This window comes from Silene latifolia, chromosome Y, assembly GCF_048544455.1.
Source record: "Silene latifolia isolate original U9 population chromosome Y, ASM4854445v1, whole genome shotgun sequence".
NCBI lineage: Eukaryota > Viridiplantae > Streptophyta > Magnoliopsida > Caryophyllales > Caryophyllaceae > Silene > Silene latifolia.
In genome coordinates this window covers 213612084-213625657 of record NC_133538.1, presented here as the reverse complement: position 1 = coordinate 213625657, position 13574 = coordinate 213612084, and the positions used below count along the sequence as shown (strand labels likewise).

Sequence of the window (13574 nt, the reverse complement as noted above, 5' to 3'; positions counted from 1 at the left end):
GGCTACTCGATCGAGTGACCCCATACTCGATCGAGTGCCCGAGGTACTCGATCGAGTGCCCAAAAACACGATTCTGGTCAAAATAACGACAAATACCCACTCGATCGAATCAAACCCACTCGATCGAGTCATGCAGACTCGTGAATACTACCCGAATGTTATCTCACATACCCTAACGTACTATGCATTCATTATTATTTCAACATTATGATTACAACTACGCATTCAAATCTGCGCGACTCCTCATACAATCAACAAAATAATCTACTTCGCGTTATCAAGTGCCACGTTATAAACAACCATCATGCTTTTCATCCAATTCGTTATATAAAACACATATCATTGAACCTCTATTCTTCATGTTACTACTCACCAAAAGCCAAACATTACCATCTATCATGCTCATATAACATTCAACTTTCAATCATGTATTACCCGCATGTTTTAAATTTTCATAACTTTTCATAACACAAACCACACCCATACACTACAAATCCTATTCCCATGTTGCTAATACAACAACATTACAAATCCACTTCATCACACATCATCATATACGAACTACTTTCTTTTTCTACCATATCATTCATCATTCTCATATACTTTTCCAACGATTCCAACCAACATGTAAGCCAACTATCATGCAACATGCTTTCAACAAACCATATACAGCACAATTAACATACACGTCGCACATATACACACGGACTCCACGTTCCCATACCATGTGACTGGCTTAAGTATCATGGGGCCAAGATTTTGAAGTGAGGGCGCCTACTCACCCAAAACCTAGCATCAGCCGGGGCTCCCATTACACATACACCAGGTTCATTTTATTAGACTCCCTATGTTCATTATGTTCATTTGTTACAGGTTCCAAAATCGTCGCTCTGATACCATTTGTAACACCCCCATACTCCAAGTGCCTTACCAGGACCACTCAGGTATAAGGATACTACCATCTCGGTTGCCCGAGGTACTGAATATCATAAGACAATAAAGAAACGTACTTTTAAAGTAATTATAGATTAAGTGATTACATGTTCAAATCAAAGCTAATAAAAGAAATTACAAGGTTCTCATACGGTCTACAGCTAAAACTATCAAAGCTACTAGACTTAAATCGACACGGAAAAACTTCTAACCGCCACGTGATGACTCATCCCGGCTATCCCATACGCGTCATATCACACCCGCTCAATAACCGCTCACCACCCCGAATGGATCACCACGCTTTTAAAACATTTAAACGGGTCGAGACTAATCACACAATTCAATACATATATCAACAATAAGATAAACAGACAGCTGAACTCACACACACACACACCACCAACTCCCATCGTCTCAATACTGACTGTCCACTGGACCAGCCCTGCCAGTGGGGGACCGCAGCCGTTCCCACCTAAGCCCCGCTCATCATACCGAGCGATAACCCTGTCCCATTAATGTGCACATCCCCTTCCGTGGCGGGTTCCACGAAGGGCGAAACTAGGGCGTGAGATCACTCCCGCAAGTGACCCCACTCAGCCGAGAACGCATCTCGAGAACCATCAACAAACACAACCACAATCACAATCACAATCACAATCACAATCATCATATCAAACAACTAACTACAGCACATCACCAATATCCCATTATGGGACTAATACCGAGTAGAAATCCTACCGGAAAGCACAACACGCAGACGGTATCTACAAACATTTGTATCAAAACGGCTCCTCTACGAATTCTCCTCCTATCATACAGCACATAAAGACTACACATCACAAACTACACACCAAAACCCCCAATTCCTAAATTAGGGTTTAACCAATCTTAACAAAACATTATAAAAACTATATTAAAAGCTTACCCTCGACGCAAGGAACTCAACGGTACGAATAACGACAAGAACTGACCGACTGAACTCCGGGAATTGCTAAGAATGCGATTAGGAAGAAGAACTAGTTGCTTTCTCTCTTAAACAGGGTTTTAGGTTTTGTAAAAGTGATTTAAAACAATGACGACGAAGCTTAAATACCTTAATCGCATAATTAACAAAACCCGAGAAAACTCCCCGCAAAACCGGACACTCGATCGAGTACCCAAGGTACTCGATCGAGTACCCCCTTACTCGATCGAGTACCCCAGCTACTCGATCGAGTACCCAACAGGTCAGAAACTATTTTATCTCGCAACTTGCCCTTACTCGACAGAGTAAGGGCTACTCGATAGAGTACCCCAAGACTTATAAATACGGAGTATTACAATAAGAACGGTAACTCTATAATCCAACTATATCCCTAAACGTTATACAACTAATATAGTCAAATACCAAATGCCACAACGTTTTTGTTGCGTTATTGCTATAAGAACTGATGATTAATCGTCAATCCTCATCTGAATCAACCCCCGGAATTTTATTTTCTCCTATTTAATTGTTTTCTACTACCAAACATGATAAAGTAAACCAACGTTTTCAGCGATGCTATAAAATACTAAGTTGGTAACTCAACGATTTTAATGTTGCTATAAACTACATACTAACTGGTGTTATCATAGATGATACTACTAGCAGGTGACCCATGCATTCTATGTAATAGAATCACAAATATTTTTTTATTGTTGTTTAGAGACTACTAATTCTATTGGAATTCAGTTTGGATTTGATTTTGCGAGAGGGTCAAGGTAAATTTATGTTGTAAGAAATCTAACATTTTTTTTGACAGACACTAAATATATATTATGATGCCTGTTATTTTATGTAACACCATTTAGTTTACGTAGTTGTTATGAATTAAAATAATTTGCAAAACTCATTCATGCATATCTCAGTTATTAAGGGTTCATTTCGATGAATTGCACCATGTTTATAGAGATAGCGTTTTGTATGTAATTAAAAACCGATAGTGCCTATAACAATGAAAAAGCTAACTGATATGGATGATAACTACTGAATTTCAAGGCTTCTACGTTAAAAACACTAATAATAATTCATCGGTGACCAACTACACCAACTACGAAATTTTGTTTTATCAATAATTCAACAAGGTTGGATATTTTTTATTTTTATCAACTTAATAATACGAAGTACTCGCTCCGATCTGCTATTTTCTTCCCCTTTGATGTAGGCACAATGATTAAGTCTGAGTGTATTATATTGATAAAGGACATATGTGGGGTTGTGTGATATAAGAGAGGGATGAATAATTAGATGTTAAATAATGAATTGTGGGGTCACAAACATTAAAGTAAGGAATAAGATAGGAGTAAAAGAGTTGAGCGGGTTTGATTATAGGAAAGAGGGATAAATAAAATAAGAGTAAAAGTTAACAAAAATAGAAAAGGAAAGGGCAGAAAACTTGAATAATCCATTTTAGGAAATATGGAAGAATATAGAGAATTGAAGGGAGTATATATATTTATAAATAAGTCTACTGGAGCCCCGTGTATCGCACGGACTTTCCAACTACTGAAATAATAAGTCCCTGTTTGAGGTTAACAAAACCTATCTTTTTATGAATTCGTTTTTGAAATAATGCTGAAAAATAAAATAATTGTCATTTTGGGTCAGTTTTGAAAATAATTGTCGAAATGGTGTCCTATTGGCATTATTTCGATAATTATTTTCAAAACCGACCCAAAACGACAATTATTTTATTTTTCGACATTATTTCAAAAACGGACTCTCTTTTTATATACTCCCAACTTTTTTTTTTTTTTTTTTTTTTTTGACTCCTCTCTCTCTCTCTCTCTCTCTCTCCCTCCCTTTTCTCCGTCCATTCCCCAATTCTTATCCTCAAACCCTAACTTAATTAATAATAATAATACTTTCCCTAATTTGTTTTTAATGGCGTCCGGATCTTCAAAACGACCTTTACCTGGTAGCAGTAGCACTTCTACAGGCGGCTTCGATTTCGCATCCGATGATATTTTGTGTTCTTACGAAGATTATGTTCACCAAAATGAAAATGAAAATCAAAATACTAACTCTGGTGCTCCTACTCTTTCTGATCCTGCTAATCCTACCCAGGTTTCTTTTTATTAATTTAGATTTATTTCATTGATTGATTGAATGCGATTGCTGTTTTTACTGACTTTTTGTCGCGTTACTTTGTTTAAAGTTGTGGGTTATTGTTAACTCTAGATTTTGGTTCAAATTTGCTTTTATTTGATAGGGTTCTTGGTGTAGGAAGTATTGTGTGAGTGAAGATTTCTGCTTTTTCATCTAATTTTTCCCTTTAACTCGGGTGTTATGATCCATTGTTATTCGACACATTTTTCGGATTATAAAACTTAAGGATCTGAAGTACCTCTCTGTTCCAATTGATTTATTCGTTTTTCGAAGTAAGTATGTGAGGGAGGTTGTTGAACCTTATATGCAATAATGAAAATGGTGACTGACCATGTCTGAATATATGTTGTTGGAGGTAGGAGCTACTGGTATTGGTACTCGTTGTGTCGATAAGGTTAAATGGTGATGCCATGTTTATTCCGTAATATCGCAAGCTATTGGGTCACAGTTTCTTCCAATAGGTTGAGTATAAGAGCAAATAAGTGGTGATAATATCGGCTTCATAAAGTTAAATAGTCATGGCATGTATAATTTGTAGTATTGCAAGCTTTAGGCCACAAACTCTTTCAATAGGTTGAAGATAGGAGCTTCTTGATTCGTACATGTTGAGTGGATGAAGTTATTCTATTGAACATTGTGGGCGATCTTGTTTGATGATATTTTGGTTCTAAATCGTGGAGAGCTCTCAAGGTAGCTTGTGTTTGTGTCTGATTTTAGTTTCTTGCTCTGGTCTGATATGGGTGTAGGGAGTATTTAATAAGTGGAGTTTATGTTTTTTTTGGTGCTGTAGAGCTGGTTCTTTTATGCTCGAATTTTGGGAAATAATTTGGTGGTTTGGGGGCTGGTAATTTGATATAGTTCTTCGCAGCTCCGGTTAATGAATGGGAATTGTGTGTTTCTAAGCTTCATTACTGTTCTATATTTGTTGGATGTAGCAAGCTCTGAATGTAAGCTTCCAAACTCGTCATGTTGTTTTGCTAACATTATTGACAAGTAAACATCACCTCAGTTAGAGATTTTGGGGTGTGGAAGCCCTGGAAGGTGATTCTATTGTGGTCGTTATTAGGGAATATGGGTTGAGAAAACAAGAATTTGGACTCTTATGTTTTGGGACTTTATGGTCGTGAAATGGATAGAAGTTTTGGCATGGTCTGCATTATGTCTTCTACATTTGAGGATTTTGTTGTTGCTAAAACATAGAGATTGGTACCGATTTGGTATGTTATGAAAGGTTCCAAGCAGTCAGCGGGATTGAATTAATATGGAATTATCAGACACTTGAATATTTTTCTTGTCTAGAAATTTTGAGATTTTTCTTGATAAATAAGGGAATTATTTTCCTATTATTTTTCAGTTCTTACTGTCGCTGCGGATTGATTCTACTTTTGCCAATTTCCTTGTTAGTTTCTTTTCCATGGGTGTTTGTGTTTCTATCATGGCATGACCACACCAATTTCTCTACATGGAGTAAGATTTAGGCTTTATTAATTTCATGAGTTGAATGGACATGATTTTCTTGTTTTGTTGGAAAGTTGTGCTTGTGGTGCTGGTACTGGTGTAAGTACTCTTCTATTTTGTGCTGGTGCTGGTGTTAGTACTATTCAATTCTAAAGGTTTCCAGTTTCTGGAGTTTCTTCTTCTCATCTGTTCTTAAGCTTTGTCTACTGATTAGAACAAAATAGACGTGTGTCAACAAATTAATGAGTGACTTTTGATATCATCAGTGTGGCTAGTCTAAGTCTTTGTTCCTCCTTAATTGGCTTCATTTCGGAGAAGGCACAAACACATTTACAGGACTGGACACCATCATACTCTAGCAGAAATCGATTTGGTAGTGCTTGGTATGTCCTGTGACATACAAGTAATGAAATTCTAGTGATTTAACAAGTAGACTGCTACTGTCCGGAATATGGAAGTTATCTATAATTGTATCTAGTGTGGGTTATCCACTTGTGAATAAAGTACCTTAATGACAAAGACACTGGCTTGAAATCTTCTTGTTGGTATATAGATCTAGAATAGTATAAGTAATTTTCGGTAGATCATTTAAAATATGCAACCACTTTGTATGGTCATCCTTTCTTGAAACAAAAAATATATAAAAAACTGTTTCTTTTTAAATTTTTCGATTCTTCACTGTCTCTGTAATCATCTTCTAGTTTAAATGATAAATCACTCCGTGACGTTTTTTAATTTTTATTTTTTGTGGTTGTCATCTTGAATAGGATTTCCAGAAAAGCAGAATTTCCAGGTCATCCATGTTTCCTGCGACTAATGTATACAGTCAGCCAGAAGAATCCTTGAACCAGGAGCTTCTTTCAACTGTTGAGAGGACCATGAAAAAGTATGCTGACAATCTCATGCGTTTTCTTGAAGGGATTAGTTCACGCCTGTCACAGTTGGAACTGTACTGCTACAACCTTGATAAATCAATAAGTGAAATGCGCACTGATTTGGTTCGCGATCATGGGGATGCAGACTCGAAGCTGAAATTTTTGGTGAAGCACCTACAAGAGGTTAGTTGCTTTCTGTGACCCTTTAAGTGGTTTCATGAATATATATTTAGTCACGCGCCTTATTCTAAAAAGTGCACCTCAAAGGCTCAAACGCGTTTGAATTCAAGGCTCATCGAGGCACTAGCACAGTGTGTTGAGGTGCGTCTTGAGGTGCCTTAGACGTGCTTTGTGTATAAGGCGCATCAGGCGATGCGAGTTGCCATGTGCCGACGCATATTCCATAATTTTTTCCTTCTAATTTTTTTAAGTTGTCCTTCGTCTTAAGCTTGCCTCATACCTATATCTTGTTAGTCTTCTTTAAGATTTGAAAAAAAAGTAATATTGCACAGTTTTTTATATTGAAAATACAATTTACGGCGTGTGCATGAAGTGTGCACCGTCACTTTGTTACCACGAGCGGTCGAGCCCTCGTCGTCTTGGTGTATGTCGCTCACATTAAACAGTGTTTTCTGTGACTTTTATGGTGAGCTGGATGCCTTCCTATAATCCTATTATGTTCATCTTGATTATGCTACAGTTGCCGATTATTTGGAAACTACGAGCAATTTAACAATCAGAATGGGGAAAATGATCTAAAGTTGTGTTAGCTTTAACTTTTAATCATTCATTTGCATACATGATAGGAAATACTGCTCTGTAGTTTACATAGCTGTGGGTATATTAAATTGCTTTCATGTATTTTATACTCTTTCTTTCTGGTATGTGGTATGATATCCATTCTCTAACATCAATAGGATTCATGTGGGTAGCTTGATGCCAGGAAGCCATTAATGGTTGATTGTTTTCTAATTTCTAATAGATGTGTTTTCACTTTTTAAAGTTGCATTGAAAGATGATTCTTGCAACTTTCTGGTCAGAGTTCCTGATACAATTTGACTGTTACTGCGTGTTCGGTTCATGTGGGAATTTTCAGTTAATGGGATGTAAATTCCTTTCTTAAATTGGTATTTACAGAAGTTGTTTGATTGCATTTGGAAGACATTATTTCATATAGGACATTTCTTATAGAAATTTCAACTTAACTAGGGTTGTAGGTAAGTAACATTCCCCATTTTTCAGGATTTGGAATTCATGAGTCTGTCCTCCATTTTTCATTTTTTTGTTCAAGAAGTCCTGTTACGCTAGCAAAACCTAGGAATCCTTATCATTTGTAATGGTCACTTATGTAGCTTATGCAGAATTGTAAAGTGGCAAGGTGGTCTGTCTTTTACCATAGAGCTTTTGCATAGGCCTATACTTATAAGCTTTGAGCTGACAGTGATTGCATCTTTTAACCATGATCGGCTTCTACCATTGTTCAATGTTAGGTCGATTATGTTTTCAGTTTTCATTGTAGGCTGATATCCATATTTGCGGAGTACATTTCTGTTGACATGTTTTTTTTTTTTTTTCATTTCTTGTTCAGTTGTACTAGCTACACCTTTTGTTACTTTTCCTTGTAGGATCTTGATCAACGTGATGCTTGGATACCTTTATTTTGTGTCATTTGTCAAACATTTTGATTTTACATCTAACTTTCCTCCCCTCCTTTTTCTTTATTCTAGGTCCATCGATCAGTCCAGATACTAAGGGACAAACAAGAACTGGCTGAAACTCAGAAAGAACTAGCTAAACTCCATTTTACTCAGAAGGATTCCTCATCTACTCAGGAGGATGGAGCTGTTGTCTCTGCCCCGGAGTCCAAGAAGAGTGACGATGGGCCTGACACACATAATACCCAGCTGGCTCTGGCTCTACCCAATCAGATAACCACACAACCTTCACAACCCAGTCAGCAGTCTTCTACGGCTCCACCTCAGCCTCTGCCACAAGCTATAAGCCAGCTCCCACCATATTACCTACCGAATCCTCACAATCACTCTCAACCATCTTATCTTCCAGTCGATCCTCAATATCGTGTGCCCCAATCATCGCAACCTCAAATGAATCCCCAGCAATACCCTCAGTATCAGCAACAGTGGTCTCAACAAGTCAGCCAGCCTATGCCACCCCCTCAGCAACCATCAATGCTGCCACCTCAGAAATCACCAATGCAACCACCACAACAATCACCAAATCAAATAAGAGCTCAGACCCCACAATCACAAGTCTATCCTTCTTACGTGACTACTCAGCCGTCAAATCTTCCTCCAGAACCGATGCAAGTTCCATTTCCAGGAAGTCAGCTTTCAGGAGGAAGTCGTCCCGAGGCAATGCCATACGGCTATGGTGGGCCGGCAAGACCAGTTCAGCCACAGCCTCAGCCTCCACCTCAGCAAATGAAGGGTGGCTTTCCAGCTCATCAGGGTGATGGGTATGCAACTGGCGGTGCCCACCCACCAATGTCTTCTGGAGGAACCTATATGTTATATGACAGCGAAGGAGGCCGACCTCTTCACGCTTCCCAACAAACCCACTACCCTCAGAGTGGATATCCTCCGGTGAATCCTTCGCCCCCCAACATGCCACCTCCGAGCAATAACAGTCTCATGATCCGAAGTCCCAGCCCCCAGCAATATGTTCGGAGCCACCCTTACAATGAGCTGATTGACAAGCTTGTGAGCATGGGTTATAGGGGTGATCAAGTCATGAGTGTGATTCAGAGGCTCGAGGAGAGTGGGCAGGCTGTGGATTTCAATGCTCTGCTCGACAGGTTAAACGGACACTCCTCGGGGAGTTCTCAAAGGAGCTGGTAATGGTGATATCATTGAAATGGTACTCTAGCATGGAGTACATTACTGCATCTATTTATCATTGCAGGTGTACTTTCTATTCTGTGCTTTATAATAAAGGCCTGCCATGAGAGTCGGGTTATTTAGTTGCATTGTAAATTTGTGACCTAATTCTGAGGTTGTCTTTCAGTATCCGGACTTTATGTAAGCTTGTGACAGTCTTACTCTTTTATATGTGAGATTGTCTCTGTTCTGTTGTAACTTTTGTGAATTATCCAAGTTCCCTGAGATTTGTTCTCGTGATTGTTGATTGCCGTTTGCCAGGAATCATGTTTATCATCTTTGTCAATATTTGGCTTTGAATCGTGAATCTTGTTTCTTTGTTGAGTGCAATCATTGCCAGTACGACATGAATTAAGGCAGCAGCTGAACGTTATTTGTGAAAATTGGGTGCCAAGATCAGCCACCTCAAACAAGTAAATGGTGTCCCTATTTTGCGTATTTCACATATTTACACTTTATTCTCATATAAGACGGTCTTGGTCTCATTGTATAGTTATTATGTAGCTATAGGGCGAGTCCATTAGGACTGCTGAACAGTGCCACAATTTGTTGTGACCCCGTTAATCTCAATGCTCACCACTGTATGCACAACCATTGGCGTCCGTTGGCATGATCTTACATTCTTACTCTGCTGCCATCTTTGTACTGAATCTCAAAAATATTCGAGTCAATCTTTGCTTAATTTTCTCCTATTTTTACCATGATACTCCTAGACAGCCTTCATCGCAATCTTGCTTCACATAACATTCTATTAAATATCCCAAACTTAATCTCTAGTAGGCTATTATGGTAACGAATTTATAAAAGTCTTTTCCAATGAGATTTTTGTCCGTCTAGTTTTGCTCTAATCGTTGAATATGTCCCCATGAGACTTGAGTTATTTTTTTACAAGTTATTATATCAAAATCAAATCATTTCTTCCTTATTAGTGAATCAAATTAGACCAATTGTTAGAATATGGTGATTTGAACTTATTTGTTACCTTATGTATTTATTCATTTCCCAGTTTGTATTATCTAGTCAAATTAGAATCCCTTGTAATTAGGATCTTAGCTTGCACATCATATGTATTTATACTCTGCCTTTATTCAATGAAAGATCATCGATCAATCTTCCTACATGGTATCAGCTTTTAGGTTATAATCGATCCTTCGCTTTCACTCCTATTTTCGCCCTAGTCACGGCCCTTCTTCTCTATCGACCTCACGTCACCAATCGCCATGACTACTCCGAAATCTTCCCCTTTTCATCCGGCACTCGCCGTATCTAATATTAAGAATCACGTTACCGTCGTTCTCGGGATGGATAACGACCAATACCCTCTTTGGGTAGCACTCTTTACGAATCATGCAAAATCGAATCGAGTGCTACATCATATCACCAAGCCCAAAACTGGTGGTCCCAAGCCGCCGGTGACAGATGAAGACAAAGAGATGTGGGATGTTCTTGATGCTACGGTCCTTCAATGGATCTATGCAACGGTCAATACTGACCTCCTCGAGACCATTGTAGAAGAAGACTCGACCGCAATGGCTTGTTGGGATCGATTACGAGACATTTTTCTCGATAATCAAAATTCCCGTGCTGTGACTCTTGATCAAGAGTTCTCTCATACCTCTATGTCAGATTTTCTTATAGTCGCGGCCTATTGTCAACGCCTGAAATCTCTGGCCGATCAGTTGAAGAACGTCGGGGCTCCGGTCTCAAACAACCGTCTTGTTCTTCAACTTGTCTCCGGTCTATCCGAGGCGTATAATGGGGTCGGCACCATTATTCGACAGGCCAATACTTTACCTCCCTTCTACCGCGCTCGTTCGATGCTTACTCTTGAAGAGGCCGGATTCGCTAAAAGTGCTGCCACAAATGGTTCGACCACGACACTGTATGCGAAATCAAATGGTGATGACTCCTCTATTTTGGGTCGTCCACCAACTTCTTCTAATAGCAAGAATAATAAGGGGAACGGTAATAAGAAGAAAGGAAAGAACGGGAAAAACAACGGAGGTAATAAACATGGCTCTGGTGGCGGGGACGCCGCTGCCACCGCTCCATCTCCCTCTGTTCCACCGACGCCTTGGCAGGGGATGGGCTATGGCGGATGGCCTTGGAATCCATCACCTTGGGCCTACCCTCCATGTCCCTATCCGACTGCCCCTTGGTCTCGTCCCCCTGGAACAGCACGGCAGCCATTTGTGCCTTGCTAACAGGCCTTCTCGGCTGAACCTCCACCAACTCCGACTGATATTGAAGCAGCGATGTATACTTTGGGGATTAATCCACATGACCCGCGCTGGTTTATGGATACAGGCGCAACTTCTCACATGACGTCGGATACAGGTAATCTTTCGTCCTATGTTAATTCGAGTATTAATAATGGTATTCTTGTTGGAAGTGGTCAGACTATACCAGTTAAAGGATATGGGCATACTACGCTAACTACCCAGACCGATAAACTTACCAAGCATAATAACCAGACCGACTCATTCACTCTTAATAACATACTCCACGTTCCCAAACTTGTCAAAAACCTAATTTCTGTCTGCAAATTTACTAAGGACAATTCCGTCACAGTAGAATTTGACCCTCTTGATTTTTGCGTGAAAGATTACAAGACAGGGAGGCGTCTAATGAGATGTGATAGTCAAGGAGACCTATATCCAATAAAGTCGTCACCAGTTCCGTCCTTTCAAGCGTCGTCTTTTATTGCACTTGCACCGTCCTTGTGGCACGCACGATTAGGACATCCAGGAACACCAGTTTTTAATTCACTTCGAATGAATAATTTTATTTCTTGTACTGGAATTTCGAAACAATTTATTTGTTCCTCTTGTTGTGTTGGTAAAGCAGTTAAGCTGCCTTTTATGCATTCTCATACTAAGACTTCTATGCCTTTTGACATCATTCATTGCGACTTATGGACATCACCCGTCCTTAGCTCCACGGGTCATCGCTATTATTTGGTTTTTCTCGATGATTTTACAAATTTTGTTCGGACATTTTCATTAGCACAAAAATCCCAAGTCCACTCAATTTACATAAAATTTCGACAATATATCCGTACTCAATTTGAAAGAGAGATTAAAACTATACAATGTGACAATGGTAAGGAATTTGTCAACACTCCGTTTTGGGACTCGTGTGATACCCATGGCGCGTTTTTTCGACTCTCATGTCCTTATTGCATTGGATGGGATATGGTTTCTTGCTTGGGGACAAGCAAGAGTTTAGCTTGGGCTATTGGTAAGCTACAAATTTGGTAAGGTAGAGCCTCTTTGGACTGACGCATCCATATCCGGTCTCTCTTAGGTGAGTGTAGGTGTCTCCTTATGATGTGTGTTTCATCAAAACGCAGAAGTATGGTTCTCATTTCATCTCTTTATAAGCATGCATTCATTTGTTAAAGCATTTTGTAGCCATTCACATGATTATAATTGCCGTTTTGACCCCTTCACAAACATTTATCCCTAGCTACATTATAATTTGCCTACCTTGTTGAGCTAGTAGCTTTGTTTAGTTTTGTTTGAGTGCTCATTTGGGATTTGGTTCAAAGTTTGGAATATCATGTGAGCTTGGTCTTAGTGCTCAAGAAAGAAATGAAAAAGAAAAAAAAAAGAAAAAAAAATGAAAGGAAAAAATGAAGAATTGAAATGAAAAAAAAAAATGAGAAAGAAAATAATGGAAAAAAGAAAAATGGAAAAGCATGAAAGAAAATGAAAAAAAGAAGTATGATTTGAAAAGAAAAGAGAAGAGGAAGTTGATGTGAGAAACTCTCATGCATTATTCACATATTTTGGAGAGTTTACTTTTGATTTGTATTGTAATTTGGGATTAGAATTGGGATTGAGCATCCTTACATTTGGTTGTTGCTAGCTTGACATTATCTCCACAATCCATAACTCATTTGTTCCCCATTATTACCCATTACATATTGCCTTCTTCTTACCCATTTGGCTTCTTTTTCATGCTGGCATATGATTGCTTTTGGCTTGTAGTTTTGAAATATTTACCATATTAGATTGCGGGCACATTCTCATAAGTCGAGGATAGATGAGTGTTTTTCAACAAATGTCCTTTTACATACAAATGAGAGTGAGTGCATCGTGAGAGTCCATTTTTCAAAAGATCATGCAAGAGCTTAAAGATTCATTCAAAGTCTTTCGTGCAACGCCGTCATGTAAATCTCATCCATGTTCTTGCTTTATTCCTTTGCCCATGTTGTTTCGGGTTTTTAAATCATTATGCATAGCTTGTTTGGGATATTGCATTGGATGAGATATGGTTTCT

The 13574-nt window shown here is 38.9% G+C and overlaps 1 protein-coding gene across 1 annotated transcript; it reads left to right on the top strand.

Moving 5' to 3' along the window:
- Positions 1 to 3721: 3721 nt before the first annotated feature.
- Positions 3722 to 9590, top strand: LOC141634045 (uncharacterized). The gene is made up of 3 exons (XM_074446361.1): positions 3722 to 4018; positions 6286 to 6576; positions 8121 to 9590. The coding sequence occupies exons 1-3, from the start codon at positions 3836 to 3838 to the stop codon at positions 9249 to 9251; spliced, it is 1605 nt and encodes a 534-aa protein (XP_074302462.1). The 5' UTR covers positions 3722 to 3835; the 3' UTR covers positions 9252 to 9590.
- The last annotated feature ends 3984 nt before the right edge of the window (positions 9591 to 13574 follow it).

What these genes read in the sequence shown, in the direction of transcription:
- LOC141634045 (XM_074446361.1), top strand. Translation starts at nt 3,836, where the DNA reads ATGGCGTCCGGATCTTCAAAACGACCTTTACCTGGTAGCAGTAGCACT. An exon ending in ATCCTGCTAATCCTACCCAG is followed by an intron (nt 4,019 to 6,285) that starts GTTTCTTTTTAT and finishes CATCTTGAATAG; the next exon opens with GATTTCCAGAAAAGCAGAAT. An exon ending in TGGTGAAGCACCTACAAGAG is followed by an intron (nt 6,577 to 8,120) that starts GTTAGTTGCTTT and finishes TCTTTATTCTAG; the next exon opens with GTCCATCGATCAGTCCAGAT.